The 20321-nt window shown below is 33.1% G+C and overlaps 1 protein-coding gene across 1 annotated transcript in view; it reads right to left on the reverse strand.

Annotated features, from left to right (window-relative positions):
- The window catches only part of LOC131064531 (uncharacterized), a 51249-nt gene that overhangs the window by 21118 nt on the left and 9810 nt on the right, over window positions 1-20321 (reverse strand). The window contains exons 2-4 of the mRNA XM_059210416.1: window positions 6739-6793; window positions 5753-5829; window positions 2595-2645 (exon numbers count right to left, since the gene is read on the reverse strand). Coding sequence (XP_059066399.1) covers window positions 2595-2645; window positions 5753-5829; window positions 6739-6793 — 183 coding nt within the window. The remainder of the gene's footprint in view (window positions 1-2594; window positions 2646-5752; window positions 5830-6738; window positions 6794-20321) is intronic.

The following is a 20321-nucleotide window of genomic DNA, read 5'->3' on the forward strand; positions in this document are numbered from 1 at the left end:
ACATGTGGAAACTCACTATCATTTTATTCGGGACATGGTGCAAAGAGGTGCCATTCATCTTAAGTACATTAGCACAGATGAACAGATTGTGGACATCCTTACCAAACCTTTATCCAGAGTGAAGTTCGAATACTTCAGAGACAGGCTTCGTGTTGTGGAAAACGGGACCTTGATTGAGAGGGAGCTGCAATCTCAGTGACTCTATATGCAGTGTTGTGAATCATCCTTTGCTTGTGTGCAAGAATGAATCATGTCCAATCTATGCTTGTGTGTTAGATGGATGATTGTAATTATGTAAAGACCCACTTGTGTATTACACTTTCTATGCTTGTGTGCTAGAACCATCCTATGCTTGTGTGCTAGGTGGAAGATGTAATTCTATGCTTGTGCGCTAGATCCATTCTATGCTTGTGTGCTAGATGGAACTCTAAAGGTTCAGATTATGTATTCTCCTCCTCCCTAGTTAAGAGGGAGTGTTGTTTATAACTAGGGATTTATAGGGTTCGGATTGCCTTAAGGCAACATCCGAACCCTTTAGGTCTGGGCCCTAAAGGGTAACGTGACCCCAAGGCTAGGTCCAGCCCTACTTCTCCCACGCTAGCTTCAAACACTCACACCTTAATAAATTTGGCGCCAAAACCCAAAGGAGCCGACTTGAAATAAATGTTACAAATGCATATAAATAAAGAACTTTTCTCAAGCCATAATCACCAATTCAACATCAAGCAAACAGCGAATTTAGCTATGCTGCTAAGGTGCGAACTTTCAAGGAAGGGTGCGAAATTTCCAGACTTGTGCGAAATTGTCCAAGAGGACATAGTGTATTATTGATGCAATTTTGAAGCATGCAAAGGGACAGATCTGATATGTGAAGATCAGATTTAAGCTAAGTATTTGTACTTATGATTTAAAGGAGAATATACAATCTGACCTGTGGGTCTTTCATGCTGGGTTTTTCCTCCTTGGAGGTTTTCCCAGGGTATGCCTGTTTGTCTACTGTTTTATTTCTGATTTTACTGAATATTGGCTTATTAAAATACTGCAAATCTGATTACAATCTAGAGCATAATCAATTATATAAATCTGATTAACATACCTAGGGTATAAAATTACAGATAGAATACATGTCATGGCTATGATAAATGCAGGCCAAGGATTGAAGTAGAGTAGCAGGGTAGCAACATCAATAAGCCAAATCTAATATCATTCATGATGATTACACATTTCATGGTTGATAGAATAGAGAAAAAAAAATTGTGAATTGATTTAATTCATTTAGTTGATCCTACTTATGTTTAAAAACATTAAAAAGAGAAAATGAATTTATGGTCCACAATTAAATTAAATTAAATTATTTCCATTAATGTTAAATTTATGAAATTTCCTTCTTACTCTGTATTTGAAGATGAAGTAATTAACTAGTTGCTAAACATAAATTCGATTTAACAGTGATTACTAGTTTTCTGCAACTGAGATGCCACGTTAATGCCATTAACAGAAAATAATTAATACGCAATTATGAGCTTTTGATATTTATTTTTTACTAAAATGAATTCACATGTATTTGGAAATTAATAAACCCATTGCGAGTAAAAAACAAGGACTTGGAAAGAAATATAATTTCATTTAGCAAGCAGGTGAAGTGGGGAAGTCGAATTAACAAGAACAAACTTCCAGTTTATCTAAGTAAAATACAAGAGGAAGAAATTACGGTGGAATTGAGGGAGAGATGACACAAATGAGGAGGGAGCCTTTATTGTTAACGGTAGCATGAGAGTAAATTTAGGAATTCAACATAAGTTTAATAGAAACTAACTGCCACCTCTGCACAGTAAACCAACTAATCACCCAAAAATTTGGGTAGGAAATCACATCTCTGCTGAATACAGGGAGTTTTTTTAAAAGCTTCCACAAAAACATGAAGTGGTTCGTTTCGGGGAAAGAATTATATTCAGATTTTGGTCTAGTAGATCGAAGGAGGAGATTTGAACCAGAATTGGAGGCTCATAGCGGAAAATTGCCCTAACGAAAATGTTCCAGGTTCCTCCTTATCGTAATTTTCAGTTGAATTATGTTGCTAATCTTTATTCCATTGTAAGAATTCATTGACTTGTATCAGGAAATCAAATTTAATGATAAAACAAAATTTCTAAATTCTGGAGATGAATTCAATAACCATGCCGCAGCTGTATTTTATAATGAGATTTACCATAGTGGAATTCGTGCAATTACAGATCCAACATATGTGCAGCATAATTTTATTATGATAGAAAATAGAACTGGAACAAAATTGACTTGAAAGAGAATGACCAATTTAAAATGAAATTCTTCACATAATGAGTACCCATTTTATTCCAACATTGTATAAATATGTGGCTGTAAACTGTTTCATGTTTGTTTTTTATATTTGAGATGTCGGGATTTCTATTTTGTTCTTCACAAACCAATTTTAGGATATATTGGAGGAAACAGATACAAAAAATAGTGTAAATCATTGACAATATCATTGTATAACTATGAACATCATTATGACACTCCTATATTGCTTTCCAAAAATGAATAAATACAGAAAGGGAAGGAGACATTGTAGTTACTTGATATATGCGATGTGCACTGAGAAGTATGTATGCAAGTACTTGTAGAATCTGTTATAACCAAAGCAACCAAAGTCATGTGAGGAAGTTGAAAGTTTTAGAAATCATTTAAGTTATGGTTATTAAGATTCCAAACACTAATTTTGCTTCTTCACACATTGCAAGCTCTATAATATATGCATATTACAAAGAGGAAAAACAGAGCATAACAGGACAACCAAGGTACATGAACAGCAGGAATGGGAGATGTGAAATTCGAATTGCACTGTTAAAACCGCGTCTTTTTTTTTTTGCCACTGACAGATAATAAAAACAAGGATGAAAAGAAAACAAAAAACAGTTCCTTTTGAAGGGAGTCCTTCAGTAATTTTAAGTGTAAATGATAAATAACAGTATGATATAACAGCGGAATTCATGATTATGGAAGCATTTCAGTTCAGGTAAAGGTAACAAAGCAGTAAGACAGAAATTCTGGAAGCATAGATTCAATGATCGTTAAAATTGGAGTCTAAAATTCAATGTGGGTTAATGAATCAGGGCAGTAGAATAGTGGTGAGGGAATTATGTGTAATGAAACAGGGTAGTAAAAGCAGCTTGCAGATGTGAGAGGTAATAATAGTGGTAAAGGATTTGTGAGCTTGAAAGGGGAAAAGAAGCACTACAGTGGGACCTAAACTACTACAAAAAGATTATTTTTTTGTTTGATAATTTGTGTAGCTATATATAGTCAATGTTTGATTTTAAGACATGCTTAGAAATATGTAATTGTTAATGACTGTTTAGAAATGTTAGAGGGTATACCACTTGTCACGAGGCATGCATTAATAATGACACATGGATAACAACACTATGCAAGAAACTTGGTGTTTGGTGGCCACGCGTATTCTCAAGGTGGAAATCTTTATTTTTTATCACATATAGGTGGTGAGGAGAACAGACAGAGATCTAATTGTGTTTGATCGTATATTCAGGTTGCGAAAAGTCCCAAAAAATGAATTTGTATCAGTGTATGATGCTTCATATATTTAACATTGTTCATATTTGCTTGTTTGCTTGGTCTTCTGTTTGTTCTTATAAGCTTCGTCCAGCCATATTTAAGGACACTACCTGGTCCTACACAGAATTCATACACTGCCTTTGGGTCCATAGCTTGTAGAGGATAATTGTTCGCTATTAGCATTTCATGGAAACCATCTCCTGTAATTTTATTTTGTCCGTACTTTATATTCTATTTGATAGGTTGTATAACTTTAGCATGTGATTCAGGGAATTTGATGAAACAGTGACCAGTAACTAGAATCTGATACAAGTTATTTCATTTTGATTGTGTAAATTATTAAAGTTAAGCCTCCTCATTTCTTCTTTTCCTAATCTTTGGTTGATGTCCTGTGTTTATGAAATCAGGGAGATGGAGAACACAATGAAAATGGTAACGTGCCAATGTATAATAAAGTTCATGAGTCTGCTGAGCCTATGGAAGTTTACCCTGAACCCATGCAAGTTTGTCCAGAACTTATTCAAGCAAGTGGGAAGACTAATGTAATAATTCAGATTTTTGATATCTTGATTGTACTGAAAAGAGTAGAAGAATTATTCACTTGGCTTCTGTTCTATAGTCTTTTTCTTTGCAATGCACATCATTGCTTTGCAGAAACTAATTTGAATACTAGGGTTCGCTGTTTGAGCAAAACCCATATTATGGGCATCTGCAGAAAGGTTAGAAAGACAGGATTCAACAACATATAACTCATTCTGCAAAAAAGTTGTCATATCCGAGTATATCTTAAAGAAAAATTGTAGAGTACAAAAAATGCCAGACCAATGATATAATATTCAGAAGAAAGCCATAGTTTTAAACAATAGGAAAGAGTAGATTTATCATAACACAAACACAATTCAAAAAACTAAGAAAAAACACAAACCCAATTCAAAAAACCAAGAAAACTCTCAGACACTAGGCATTAGAATTGGAGAAATTGAGAACCACATTAACTTAAACAGAAGAACGGAACACAATACCCGTCATTACATTCCACAAAAAGCTTGTTTGTGGAAAAGAAAATACACATTTCAAAAAGACATTACAAACTGAGGGACAAGGGTAACCATAATTTAGGGCAGTGGTGAAACACTCTGTTATTTACAACAGGACTAAAATAAAAAGCAGCAGGATAGTTTCATATAGAAGACATTAACTTTACAAATATTGTGCCATGAAAGCTACAAACTGAAAATTTATGTGCTTGTCCCAACGAACTGTCCTTGAAAAAAGCAGATTGTATTGTTCCTTCATCTGGTTTGAAGAAAGTTGTAAGCAGATTGTACTGTTCCTTCATCTGGTTTGAAGAAACCCTAAACAACTGTGCAATAATAAGAAATGAACCCTAAGAAACCCTAAACAACTGTGCAATAATAGGAAATGAACCCTAACCCTAAACAATGTTCACATAAATAGAGAAGAAATATTATCACCCCATTTTCATAAACAACTTTATCTCTGGTCATAGTTTAAAAAAATGCTAATGTAATGCTTACATTTTGTATTCCCTGTAGAGGAGGTTGATGTATGAAGCTTTCTAAATCGAATACCATTCCAGCACGAAGTTTAAATAGGAAAAAGAGACGCCGATAGTCAAGGTAAAAGATTATACATAGCAGACAGCAAAGCAAACAGCAAAGCTTAACAAGGAGGAGTGGCATCAAGAAAAGTGGAACTACTCCAAAAAATAACAGAGATTATCCCAAAAACCCTGTATAACAAGAGCTGCGATGCAGCTGGAGTCCCTGCCCGCTTTAAAAAAATTGGAAATTTTTAGCAATTCTAGAGCAGAGGAACAAGGCAATGGTAAGAGTTTATATACATAAATTGGTGGGACTTTACACAAGAGCTAGGATGATAGCATGTGGTTACTTCAGAGATGCTTTTTCATTAAAAGCTATCAAACAATTCTTAAGGATGTTATATGTTAGAAGCTTATTCAGATTTTGAATAATAAGCAACCATATGCTAATTTAGATTTTCTTAGCAAGTTCTATTATATGAATCTGTACATGCTATACAAGTGAATATGTAAAAATAAACAAACAGATCAAAGTTAAGATATCAACGAAACTGTTAGCCCACAAGGGAATTTGTAATGAACCTTTGATGTACCTACCTCGCCTTCCTGATAATTAGGGCCTGATCTATCCACCGAAGGTTGGATTTAGGGTCACAAAAGGAAATTACAGTTTCCTGCAACATTTAGATATTTTATTTTATATGTCAGCAGTAATATTAGATCAGTGGCATAATTATTGCAGCACAAAATACATACACGACCCATTCTAGATTTTGAGGATTTTCCAGGTTGGCTGGGCTACCCATCCAGACCCATCCCGTCTCTTAGGGCTAATAGGGCCACCTGAGGATGGGCCCAGCATACCCCTGGCTTGCACTCATTATCTTGAATGTACTAACAAACAGAGGATATCAGGAAGATAACAAATGCATATAGAAAACATAGATTCATGACCATATTACTTGGTTAACATTTATCCATTATATATAAATTTGTAGGGATTAATTCATTATATTTGTGCCTAGTTGCAGAAACATGACTATCATTAATTAGCATTCCTTTTCTTTATTTATTAGTTGTGTCTGAGAATGAATGAATTATTTTTATTCTTCTATCTATCACTAAAGTGTATTTTAATGCAACATACTAAACCTGATATTGCAGGTTACCTATCTGGCATGAAGAGTAAGTTCATTTTACCCTTTTGTACATTACAAATGTGCTTAGTTCATTTGGCAAGACATTTTTTAGGCATGGCACCGATTTAGCAATTAATCCAGGCCACTAGTTAAATTATATTCATTACTGTTATATGAGGAATGAAAGCAGATTTAATACAACTTGCACAAAGACATACTTCATCATTTCAACATTTAAGCGGATTGGACTCTAGGACATACCAGCCTGCTGGCGATGGGGAGAGATGCTTACTAGGTGCTTGTCCTTCATCGCTGGGAAGAACAACACCTAGCCCTTTCACATCGTCTGCTGACTGATGCATTCCCAGGGCAGTCCTCATGGTTGTCTAGGCATCATAAATTATGAAAACTGAAATAAATATTATTACTGAGTAATTAAGTTACCTGCTGGATGCTTCTCCTTGCCCTTCTCTCCTTGTCGCCTCCTCTTCCATGTTTCCTTGGGGTATGGGTTTATACCTCTTTGAAACCACGCGACTCCCCTTGAAACATGGCATCTATTCCGGAGGTGGCTTGGGAATGGACGCGTCCTTTCATTACTCCCACTAGTTAAAATAAAACGTATTTTAAGTGGTAAAAATAATTTATGTATTGAAAATATATATATTTATGTACATGTATTGTTTAATATTTCTAATCATTGTCTGCTGTCTACATGGGAATATGACAGAATTTTGAATTTTCCGGTATGCAAATAAATGTGTAAAAAGATCAAATAGATTGTCAACGGCTTGGAGCATACTTCATGAGCAATAGCACAAACTGCATCATTATAAATTTTTTCTGTACTAAGGAGTGAACTCACCATTTATATATGCAGCATATTAAATACATGCATAAACAGTTCAAGTTATTGCAGAAAACAAATTGTTCACAAAAGTTACTATAGATAAGAGCAAGTACAGTACATGCATAAACATTCAAGTTATAGCTTGCAAATTCTAAGAAAATTAAAATATTAGCAAAGTTACAACAATTTATACAAATAAAATTATTTAGATTGAAAAGGTATTAATTTTTTTTTTTCACTCGCTTCTATTGTAGTTATATGTAGTACAACAGTCTTTGAGAAAAAAAAATCTGATTTAGTCAAGTTTTGATTTCCCATTTAAAAATAATGCTCATCTTCTCAAACAAGAAAAGCTACAATGTCATTCGCAAATATGTTTTAACAAACAGCTAGATAAATCATATGTTTGCCACTATAATGAGTAGTGGCTATCATTGATTTTGTAGAAATGACTTGATGGATTTTCTGGTTGTGCAGAAGAAATTATATATTCTTGAAAAGCTATAAGTCTAGTGTTTAGCCCCAAACTATCAAATCTGCTGTAGTCTAAGAGCAATATTTATATCAAAATTTGAAAGCTGCAATAAGTAGAAAATTCTTAATTTTGGTGCAAATAAATGTATTGCAATCCACAAATGACCAAACAAATTACTAAGGAGGCAAAACTAAGGTGTGCAATTATGGGTAAGACAACTGTGGAATTGAAAACATGTTGGGAGATGAACATGTGTGTAGAATTAAGAACATACATCTAAACACTCTGAAAACTTTGGGAAGACCACTTGGATTTTGACGAAATATTTTTAAAAAGAACTCTGTATAAAAAATGTCATGAGATTCACTATTGTTAGGCATCACTAATTGCATACCATTTGTCAGAGAATTTTTCTAAAGACAGGTAAATTGTTCTTATTGGACTTTTTTTCTTTTCAAGGAAAGAATACCTATTCTATAATGTACCATCTTTGGAAGTCAGTTAACGCTCATTCTCTCAGACGTCATGCATAATTAATGACTTGTACAACTTAGACATGAAATCTCTTTTTCTATTTTTCCAATAAGGACTATGCACATTGCTACCATCAGAAAAACCTACAACAAATTAATATGTACCCTTTAACAGCGGCTTGTAAGACAAATTGTATTTAAATTCGACAGTGCACTCCCCATTACTAACTTACAAAGCACAAGATGTTGGCTCTAAGCAATCAAAAAAGAAAATTTAAAACTATCATTATTACAATTCATTTCAATTTTAATAAGTTGGCAAAGGTTTATTTTCTATGGTAACAGTAGCAAAGTGCAAAAGTCATTTAGATTTGCTTATTTGAAAATGGCATATGTGTTAGGATTTCAGTGGGACTATTGAATGAAAGAAGAATGGTTTCTTATTTTATTTTGGTGTTTCATATTAATTCAGTGTGGGATTCATATTCAAGCATGACTTTTCTTTTATTTTACTAAAACAAAAGCTCCAGTAGTATTGTTGCATACAAGTGATTTGCAGACTTGCGGTCGTGGTTTTGAAATGGTTTCAAGAAAGATAAAAATAATGAACACTAGAAAAATCATGGAATTTGAAATCTCATGCAGTAATGGTATTGAAACAATCATCAAGATTAATATACATGTAATCAGAAGCAATCATTTACAGAGGAGAGCAAGGGACTGTAAAAAAAATATAGTGATTCAAAATGAGCTATCCTTCATATTGGAACGCAGGGATGAACGAGAGATTGGGAATCATGGATCTGCATTCAGGTCAGGAGGATCACATGAGACTTGATAGTTAACTTATGGGTATTCAAAGAGGACGTGAGCTTAATCATCAAGTCATTTGCCTGTAAGGGAGACATTTTTCCGCTCATTCCCTTGCAAACTGTCCAACGCAGTGCTATTTGGGACTGATTGAGGACGTTTTTATGGAGCTTATGTTTGGCTTTTCCTCTTGATTTTTTCTGAGACAATATGTGATTTCAACAGTTTGATTGGTGTTGTGAAGATTCAAAAAGTCGTAATTGTGATTTCTACTTAATACCAGCACTGATGTTAGAATCTAGTTATAATTCTCTGAGGCTCAGCATAGGTTTATCGTTAATCTAGGCCACTTGAGGCTCAGCATAGGTTTATTGTTAATCTAAGCCACTTGTCTATGCTTGTATCTATTATATTGTTCTGACAACCCATTAATTCTTACTGAAGATAAGGCAGAGAAGAACTTATTCAAGCTGTAGGAAAAAATTTATAATTTGCTTAGATGGATAAACATCTACTCGTTACAGGTACAGTAAATACTTTATTAACCATATATTGCCATTACATGAGCACCAATCAGTCACCCGAAATCCATTTTATTTTTCACTCCATGGTTACAACTCACCTTGCATCCGTTGGTATATATTAATCAACATTTGTTTGGCCAACATGGTAACTGCCTTAGTTACATCAGTTTGGTGAGTTCATCCCTGTGATTTTGTTTATCAGCTTTTTTAATAAAATATCAAAAATTGTTTCTAAGTGCACCTACACTAGGGAGAGAGATTAATTACTGCAAATAGGAGGCAAAGGGAATTAAAAATAAGCTTTCCTTCTTGATGCCCTGCCCAACTGGAGAGAACGACAGAAACTTGGGTAAAATTTTCTTACTATTCGAACAGTACCTGTATCTGGTTGTAGCCAGACATTCAAAATCTGAGGGATTTTGGGCCATTTCTTAAACCCCATCCTTCTGAACCCCGTCACAGTTTCTTTGCAGCTAATAGGTTTACTTTGAACCCTAAGCATTTTTAATTAAAAGCGAAAAATATCGAAGTATTCTTACATTAAAACTTGCCCTGACTAATGTTTTTTCCATAGATGAGAAAAGCCAATATTGTCGACGCCCAAATGCAGATAAATTATACCAGAACCCATTATCTCTCTGATTAAAGAACTATGTCAAATCGTAGCAAAATTCATAAAGCATGCAAAATGTACCATTTTCTGAAGAAGAGAACAAAACATTGTTTGCGTGATAGTTTGATGCCTGCGTAGGGCTTACTACAGGAACTGCTCCACCGAATGGCAGTCAGAGGCTAATGCGGAGGGGAACGAATATGTGGTTGCGAGAAGAGTGTGAAACCAAACTTGTGTGGGCAGTGTGTGTAAGAGGCATGTCTACAGTCCAAAACAATTGAAAACAGAGCAAGAGGAAGAACACGAGGAAACAACAAAGCATCATAGAAACTGGAAGACGCATCGCTGAATTGGTCGCTAAATATGCAATTAGCTCCAGACAATGTCAATAAAGTCGAAATCTTTTATCATTAATAAACTGTAGAATATTGAAAGAGGGTTCTCACGGAAAGTGATTGAAAGTTGCATAAAGTGAACAAAAGACAAAACCCTGTATGCAGTTTCAGAAACAACGAAAAATTTTTTGGAATTTAGGAAGCAAATCATACCTAAATCTCTATCCAGATGACTACGTAAATCTCTGTTGAGATGACTGCGTGTAGAATCATCACTTGTTTTTTATTCTCACTACCACTGAAAATACTCTTACCTCTGTTATCAACTAAGAGTATTAAGGAATGATACAAATATCTAGAATGCCAGCTCAAACCAGTGCTCGTACAATCACGTAAGAATACATTAATAATAATCATAAATATTTTTTAAGAAAATAAAAAACAAACCCCAGCGAAAATGCAAACATCCAATGATAAATAAAAAAATTAATAAATTTAAAAATAATTTAATAAAAAAGAAAATAAAACTTTACCATAAGCTTAATTTTTTCACCTTTCCACAATTTTCAAAATAAACTAATGCTTTTTTTGTAATAACCCACCATAATTAACTCAACAAAATTGACCATTCTTTTTTTTTGTTTGTTTAATTTAATCAATGTGTTTGATTCAATCGCATACTCTGGGCATCCATCCATTTGGATTAGGCATTCATCCATCCGGGATGAGCATCTAACCATACGAGTTAGGCATCTGTCCATACGGGACATAAGATTTCATCTATCCAATACGGGATAGGCATCTACCCATACGGGGTAGGCATCTATCCAATCGGGATAGGAGGTGCTCTGGCCAAAGACTTAGACTCATTGGGACCATTCGAGTCCTGAGCCACTCACTAAGTACGACACTCTTCTAACAGAAGTGCACCGAGGTCGTCGTCCTTAGGAGTAATTAAATAACATAATACAAGCTTGAATTCCGCCTCGAAATTTGGCTTAAAGCCTCGGGAAGTCAAGTGAATCCATACGGGATTCCTTCCGAGCATGCATTGAATTACTTTTTCCATTTTAATTATCTTTCAAATTAGGATTCTATTCAATCCTTCTATACCAAGCCTAGACCCCACCCACGAACGCCTGAGTACGAGGGACAGCTCCGTCCCAAGACTGCCTACATACCCGCTTCGGCATGGGATCAAAGCGTAAAGTATGTAGTTCTATTTTCTACTCTATGGTTTGATGTAAACTGATTAGTAGATACACAACCCTTTCTAGGGTCAATGTCCCAGACAGTTTCTCTGCGGTTGCTACCCACGGTGGTAGCGCTTAAGCAAAGGCTCAAGATACCCTATTGCTTGTGGCCTAAAACAACTAGATCCTAATTCTTATCGCAAGCGTCACCCTTGACCAATTGTCAATCGACAACAAATCTTCGAGATTAAATCAATTTCATAAAAGCATTTCACTCATCATCCCTATAGGGGTTTACTATAGTTTAACTCAGCGGATGAAAGATCGTTTTAGAATTATCTTATTAAATTATCGATCCAAGGGGGATTACCCGCCCCTTGGATTTTAACTTCCAAGTGTCCCTTATTACTCCCCAATGATTTATAGGGATGATGTCACATACGTCGTTGATGTAGCTTTATTAGGCATTAAGTGCAGTAGTTCAACACGACGGCATTACCCGTAAGCGTGACCCAGAGGCACTGTATATACCGAACGCTACTAGGTTTTGGTTTCCATCTTCCTTTATTTAGTTTTCTATCTAAGAGCTATGAAAACATCATACTTGAAAACAATTACTAATTGAAGTGTATAATTTAATAAATTGAAATAACTACTTGATGAATCGCGTAGAATAAAAACCATAACTAAATTATTTATTATTCAAAACTTGAAATATAGCTTGCGTAACAATGACCATTATGAGCTTGTGTAACTTGCATGGAGATGAAAACGTCAATAAATGTAACTAATGTATAAGTAATTTGCATGATATAAGAATAGTGTAACTTGCGTGCATGATTAAGCAATGCATGATTCCTATGGTCATAGGTTCCAAGAATAGCGATTAATTTAGACATTAGATTCAAATCATGATAATGTGCAATAATTGCTTTCAATGAGTCCAAATACCAACTAAGTAACCCAACGAATTTTAAGTAGTTTTCCAATTATAAAATTTAATACAATTTTAATTTATAATTTGAAAATTGCAAAAGGGAATTTAATTATTATTATAAATTTTCCTAAGGGCAATTATACAAATTAATTTACAATTGGAAAAAAAAAAAACTAAAAACAAATACTTTTCGAAAATTACCTAAAATCTTTTTATTAAACAAAAAAAAAGGTATAACAATGGCCGAATTTATAGTGGTATTATTTTTTGAAAAAAATAAAGAAAGGGGAGTACGTGGGAGTGGGACCCATGGGTCCCATCACCACTACCGCACGCCACCCGATACCCAAAATAATTTTCGAGAATATGGCGCTTGCTAAAATATAATCCCTTTGCAACATTTAATACATTTTATCATTTGAAATAAATTTAATATATATAGTTTACATTTCCAATTATTTAATGATATATATATGTGAACAAAAAGAGTATTTATTTATGAAAATAAGAACATGAATAAAATAGAAAATCAAACAATTGTTTTAGATTGAATTTACAGTAAACAGGAGGTTAATATTTCCAGTATTCACAGGGGGATAGAGAGTTTATTTCCAGTATTCACAGGGAGATAGTGAGTTTATTTCCAGTATTCACAGGAAGATTTTATTCAACTAATATTCACAAGAAGATTTTATTCAACTAACATTCACAGAGAGATCTTATTCAACTAATATTCACAGAGAGATCTTATTAGACTAATATTCACAGGGAGACTTATTTAAAGAATGAGATTCAGATTTCCATTCGAAGAACCAAAGAAATGAATTAGAGAGAATAAATATTAAGATTCATATCATTTAATCACATAGGGAAGATTTTTAAAGAGAGAGATTATTTATTTTTATATTCAATATCATCTCTAATTTTCAAGAGAAAACGGAAAAGCAAAAAAAATGATTTTCTACCTTTTAAATAGATTAAATAAAATATGCAAGAGAAATCTACATATGTATTTAAAAGTAAAGAATTATGTCACTGCATTTCTTTAAAGAAAACAAAATAGATTTTCTTCCTATCTAGCAATTAAAAAAAATGATTTCTTTTAGAAATTATATTCAACTAAGGAATCTAGAAACTATATATTTTTTTTTTTATAAATACAAAATCCTCATATGACAAAAGGAGAGAACCTGGTTTACTAAAGCTCGATGTTGAATCCTCTAGCTATCATTTGATCCTTCCTTGCAACTTGGGAGAGATCCTTCAAACAACAACTTAAAAATCCTGCAACAAAATGAGACTACCAAAGAAAAACTTGGGAAATTTCCTTCAAAACATAATCAACCCCTTTCTTTGAAACTTGCATATCATTTGATAAGAAAAATCCCTCCATTCCACTATCTAGAAAATTTAATTAAAAAGGAGATTTTTTTCCAATATTGGACTTCATGAAAGTTGATTAAACTTAGTGGGGGAGTTACATGCAAGGTGGTGGAGATTCCTCTAGAAGCTTCTTATTCTTCCTACAACATGTGCCATAATTGGGAGTGGAAAATGAATAAATAAAAATAATTATATTCTCCATGTGTGTGTGTGTGTGTATTCATTTTATTCTTTTATAACATTTATTCAATCATTTAAATAGTTTAACCAAAAATATAATAAAATTGTATTTAAGTCAAAAAGTGATAAAGGAGGGTTGTGACATTTTTCCATGAAGATGAAAACATTAGTTCCCTGCTTAACTGCTTAAGGCAGGGACTAACAATGAAAACGGTGTGATACAAAACAAACTAAAAGCCAATCATTTACAAGTAAAATATTTTTTGTAAATTATAAAGTTAAAAAACATGCATCTATATTATATATAAAATTAAAAAAAATTAAAGAAACGAAAATATTTTGTTTTCATTGGTCTAAATAATTATATTTAATAACCATTTAAACATGACAAATGAATTTTCATTATAATAGAAATAAGGAGATTGACAGATAGAGAGAAAGAGGTAGAGGGAGAGGTAAAGGTAGAGTGAGATAAAGAGAAAGAGATCATGAGATAGATAAGTATATAGGGAGAGGGAGAGGAAGAGGAAGAGGGAGAGATATGTGCGGCATTATGATAGAGGGATAGGGAGATGGAGATAAGAATATATGTTGTTTGCTTTAATTTTAATAATAGCGTGTGGGGGAAGCCCATTTGGAAAAACATATTTTTGTACGAAAGGTGGTTAGATATGATGAGTTGTGTAATTTGTGAGAAGTTATATTTATGTTTAACTTTTTTTTGTAAAATTTCAATTATATTTATAAAAAAAAAAAAAACGTTTTATGGATATTAAGATCATTATCTAGTTGTACAATAAGAAAAAAGTTATTTGATGTAAATCTAGATTAAACAAATAAATAAAAATAATGATCTAATAATTTAGCTAGGATAAATAATTGAGATTGAAGTATGTATTTTGTGATAGTTGAAAGATTTGTTTTAGTTTGATGAATGTTTCAAACTTTATATTCACAAAGAGAATGATGTAGATGGATCTCGAGCTCAATGAATTTGATCTAAATTGATAAACGTAAAAAAGTAAATTTATTTTTGTATAGCTTGAGTTGGCCTAGTGGTAAAGAACTTGTGCTCTTAAAGAGAGGCCACAAGTTCAAATACCACGAGGGGGTAGGGTATGTACACCTTATCGGCTTAAAATTTCGTCAAATGAAACCATTCCTAAATAAGTATACCAAAATATATAAAGCACATTGGGAAATCATACATAGAACCAAGATTAATATAGATAAAAAAAAATATAAAATAATTGTTAATTTAAATTTAAAATTTTATATCTATACATATCTAATATATTTTTTTAAATAATATAATTATTTCTATGTTAAATTTTATATTTATTGGTTTCACAATGTTTTGAAGGTAAGATTCAGTTATTGAGAGCATAGATAACATTTTATATTTCATTTAAACATTTAATTTTTGGATTAAATTCATTGTTTAAACGTGTAATATAAGAAATGCAAATATTTTGTTTATTCATCTAACATTTTATTTTTAAATATGTACTATCACATTTTGAAGTAATATTAAAATTGTATTTCAGTAAAAAAATACACTAAATAATAATAAACATTTATATTATAATATTAATAAACAAATTGTAATAAAAATGCTAAGGGTAGTTTTATGCCTTAATAAAAAAGTATGAATGCTTGGTTCTTAAACACTTTAATTATAACACTAATGCCATTTATAGGATGGTAAGCTACTTTATTCCTTAATAGTGGATAGTATCAAATGCCCCAAACTCTTAGATTAGCATTAATGACAAAGTATTAATATGTCACTAATAAAGATGTTGCATGGCACTAAAATGATTGCAAATTGTATGTCAGCAAAATAAAAAATTAAGAAAACAAAGAAAATAAGTTTATATTAAAGTGTTGTCTTTGACAAGACAAAAAGAAAATGCAACCTTAATTCTAATAGATATTATTAGTGTGTGTCAAATCTTCCTTTCATTTATACACACTCCAAAATTTAGAGGTAACTTTGAAGTTTCTCTCTATGCTTTCGTACTATATTTGATGACTTAAATGCAAGAAGAAGATAGCATATGATTTTTATTATTTTTTGGAAAATTGAATTTTGCACTTATATAAATCAATGAGAATAAAGAAAAATGGCATTTTTAAAATCATTTAAAATAAAAATTAAACTTAAATTATAATTTTTTTGTTGAAATGTTTTAATTCTATGCAATCATTGATTAAACTAATTAAGAAAAAAATTCAATGATGGAAGGATGGATAGTGATATTGAAGGTTAGAAAGTGAGCCATTGCTCTCCTTCATTTGATATTTAGATACTTTTTTTTATCTGCTTAGTATAGTCTGGTAGTATATGTAATCGATGCAAGTAGGCGATATAGTATGACCAGAAAACAATATGTAGTCTTTGAATTCTTAGCAGTTTAGCGGCCCGGGGCTTATGTTAAATCTGGTCCATTTTGTAAAGTTTTGTAATTTCTTTAATGGTTGTAGTCATATGTATGCAGTTTTAATAGATGCTTGCTTATTATGAGCTTAAACCATAACTTTATTTACAGTCGAGAGACACTTTATATCCCATTGGAACTCTTCGATCATGATGTATATTTTTATTTTATTTTGAATGAATGGGGACTGGCCCTATCTAGTAGTTTAATTATAAAAAAAAAAAAAATAGTATCCTGCCTCTTGGCAGGAACTAAAAATTTATGTAAAACATAAAGAGAGATATCAATTTAAATTACAAAGAGACATAAATAGTGGCATAGCTATATTTTATAAATAAAATTCATGTAAAGGACACCGAGAGATATCAATTTTTTTTTAAAAATATAGCATTCATAAATATAAACAAATGACAAGATTTACTATTTAAAACAATTAAAACAAATATAAAGACCATATTGCATTGATCAATTAGTAATACAAGGAACAATCAATTTTTATCAAATCAAATATTATCACTTCATATCAGCGGAAGTAATGAGGTAATTAATATTTTTTAATTACTAACAGACTAAAAAGTATATGTATTCATCTTAACTTCTTGGAGTAGGAGTACATCAATCATCTTCTCAAGGAGAGAATTCTTAAGAGCATTTTTCTTTTGAGTAATATTGAGGCCTCTCATATTCTAGGAAAGGAACTTCATTTATATATCTTTGAGGAGGATTACAAGATCTTCTTCCTTCCATTTTCAATTTCTCTTGCAACTTCCTTCTATCATGTAAGGCATTGGGAGTGGTAGTCAAATTTTGCATCCATCCCCACATCAATTTTCTTATTCTTGGTCTTTCTTTTCAGTGTTTTTAACATATTGCTAATTTTTTTTCCCTTGCTAAGGTCTAAATGTGTGAACATAAAGAAAATTTAAATAGGAAGGCGATATTTGTAACAACCCTAGAACAAAAGAGATTTAGAATAAGCACAAGATTACACCAATATAACCAAAATCGACCAAGTAAATAAGATGGAGAAGAAGAGTACATATAGCAAGAGTGATTGGGTCAAATCAGAAATCGAACCCAACACTCAATGAGTGGTGGCAAGTTGCCTCCCACTAAACCAATATGAGGTGTCGAAACTAAGTCGACACCTCTCTGATCAACTCCTAAATGATCTTGACAACTTGCATGAACAAAAGTTAAGTAGATATGGATGACTAAGCAGGCTTAAGTAAGCCTACGTGTCATTAAATGAAATAAATACACTAGAACATACCCCTTTAAGCATAACTTAGGATGACAATAAGAAAAATGGGTCCTGGCTACTAGCCTGGTGAGGTACCCATATACAATGAAATCTCTCATAAGTGGAGAAAGATGGAAAACCCAATGGGAAAAAATTATCCTCCAAAAAAGAGATAAGAAGAGAAGAATCCTAGAAGGCCCCTCCAAAGGATTGTGATGCTACTGATATAGATTGCACAACAAGAAGAGCTCATTGATGAATGAATTTTCTCTCTAAAGAATGGCAAAAGACTAAGTCAATGATCTTCCCATGAAAGGATATTAGTTGATAGTGAAGGCACACTTAGAACATTTTAAAATGTTCCTCCTTCAACTTCAACAAACCCTCTCCCTTTGTCTAATGTTGGAGTATCATCCCCTAGGGTGATCCATGGAGATAAAGATGGTGACGTAGCAACTAAGGCCTTGCCTTTTAATTTCTCTTTGTCCTTAGTATTTTCTTGATTTGAAGAAGATGCTTTAACAGAATCAGTTATCCCAATATTATTCCTTTTTAGTAGAAAAGTGAGGTGCTCAATTGGTTTTTTCATGCACTAATGTTCTTCATGACCATTTTTGTTACAAAAGGAACACGTAACTTTCTCAATAGTTGATTTACTTTGTTGAGAAGAGTTATCCTTTCTGAAGTTGTCAATTTTATCTTCTTCCTTCCCTTCATTGTCCTTTTTAGTGTTCTTCTTCTTTCCTTTAACATTTTGTTGCTTTTCAATTCGCCCATTTGAGTTAGAGCTTGGGGCTTGGTAGATTTCAAGGCGCCCATTTGAATTAACTTTTCTTGCTCCCTTGATAGATCAAAAATGAAGTTATCTAGTGTGGGAATTTTCCATGAGCTACCAAGAGCTCTTTTAGTAGAATAAAAAGTAGAGACAAACACACAAAATTCAGGACCTAGTTTGGAAAGTACAAAAAGGATTAAAAATGATTCTCTTTCTTGTCAATTCCACAATCTTTTAATTACAACTTCAAAGATTTGAATTTAGTGAAAAAATCATCTAAAGTAGTAAAATCTCTATGACTTAGACCTAAGAGTTGATTTTCCAACTCATGACTTATAAGTTCATCAATTGTCCCAAATAGATTTTTAAGAGCTTCCCAAACTTCGTTGGGTGTTTTCAAGTTCTCAACATGAAATACTAATTCAGGAGATAGATTTAAACACTAGAAACCAAATGCTTGGTCACACTTATTGAAATACTTTTCTTTGTCTTTAGCTACATTAGGTTCTTTTATGTTCCCTTTGTTACCCTAAATAAGCCTTTATTCTCAAGTACAAGAATTACTTTCAACTTTCAATCATGATAATTGAAAGGTGTTAGAGATTGTATAGTCGCATTAGAATCCATGTTGCTAGACTTAGATTGTTGCTTTTGAAGAATACAAAAATGAAGAAAGCACTTCTTGAGGAAGTGAAAAAAATAGACCACACACAACACCCCCTTGATTGTCTTTTTGTTTCCCCCTTATTTTTAGCTTTATCGAAGGAGTGCTTTGTAACCAAAGCCAAAAAAAGCACATAAATTATAACTTTATAATGAGATTGTGTGAGTGTTCTCATTGGATTTGTGGCCAAAAAAATGCACTTTTTGCAAAAAACAACACTCAATTTTGAGTTGCCTAGCAAAAGTTATGAGCACAATAGTTAGAATAAAAAATGCCCCAAAAAGCACATGAATAGTGTGCATTTCACGTTCCCTAAATTTGACGGTTGTCGCTTTTGAAAATGATTTTTCAAATTTTGAATGACCCAAGGTAAGGGCGCGCACGTGTGGGGTCGTCCCGAGGCGTTGCTTTGGTTGTGTGGTCGCTTCTCTACTCGCTACTTCCTCCCACACCCGCCTAATCTGTAGCTCGCTTTTGTTGCGCAGGTGTCGCCTGTGTGAGCATTGCCACTCTTACGTAGAGGTGCACGCCTCCTTTGCCCTACCTTTCTCATGCAGAGGTTTGGCAACTGTCAATGGTGGCAGGGTCGTGAGTCGATGCAGGGGTTTCGCAAGCCGTGGGTGGAGCACTATATGCCACAGTGCAAGGGTGCTTCTCCTAGAGTGAGCCACCACAGATCTAACTGCGCCTTACAATCTGTCTTGCATCACTACTCAGACATCATTTGTTGAATCGGTTCTTGACTTCCAAAATCTCAAACCCGCTCTGATACCATGTAACAAACCTGGAAAAAAAGAGATTTAGAATAAGCACAAGATTACATCAATATAACCAAAATCGACCAAGTAAATAAGATGGAGAAGAAGAGTACATATAGCAAGAGTGATTGGGTCGAATCAGAAGTAGAACCCAACACTCAATGACTGGTGGTGATTTGTCTCCCACTAAACTAGCATGAAGTGTCAAAACTAAGTCAACATCTCTCTAATCAACTCCTAAATGGTCTTGACAACTTGCATGAACAAGTGTCAAGTAGATATGGACGACTAAGTAGTCTTAAGTAAGCCTAAGTGTAATTAAATGAAATAAATACACTAACAATATTGAAATTGAATAATGATTATAGAGCCT

The sequence above is a fragment of the Cryptomeria japonica genome, chromosome 1 (assembly GCF_030272615.1).
Source record: "Cryptomeria japonica chromosome 1, Sugi_1.0, whole genome shotgun sequence".
Lineage (NCBI taxonomy): Eukaryota > Viridiplantae > Streptophyta > Pinopsida > Cupressales > Cupressaceae > Cryptomeria > Cryptomeria japonica.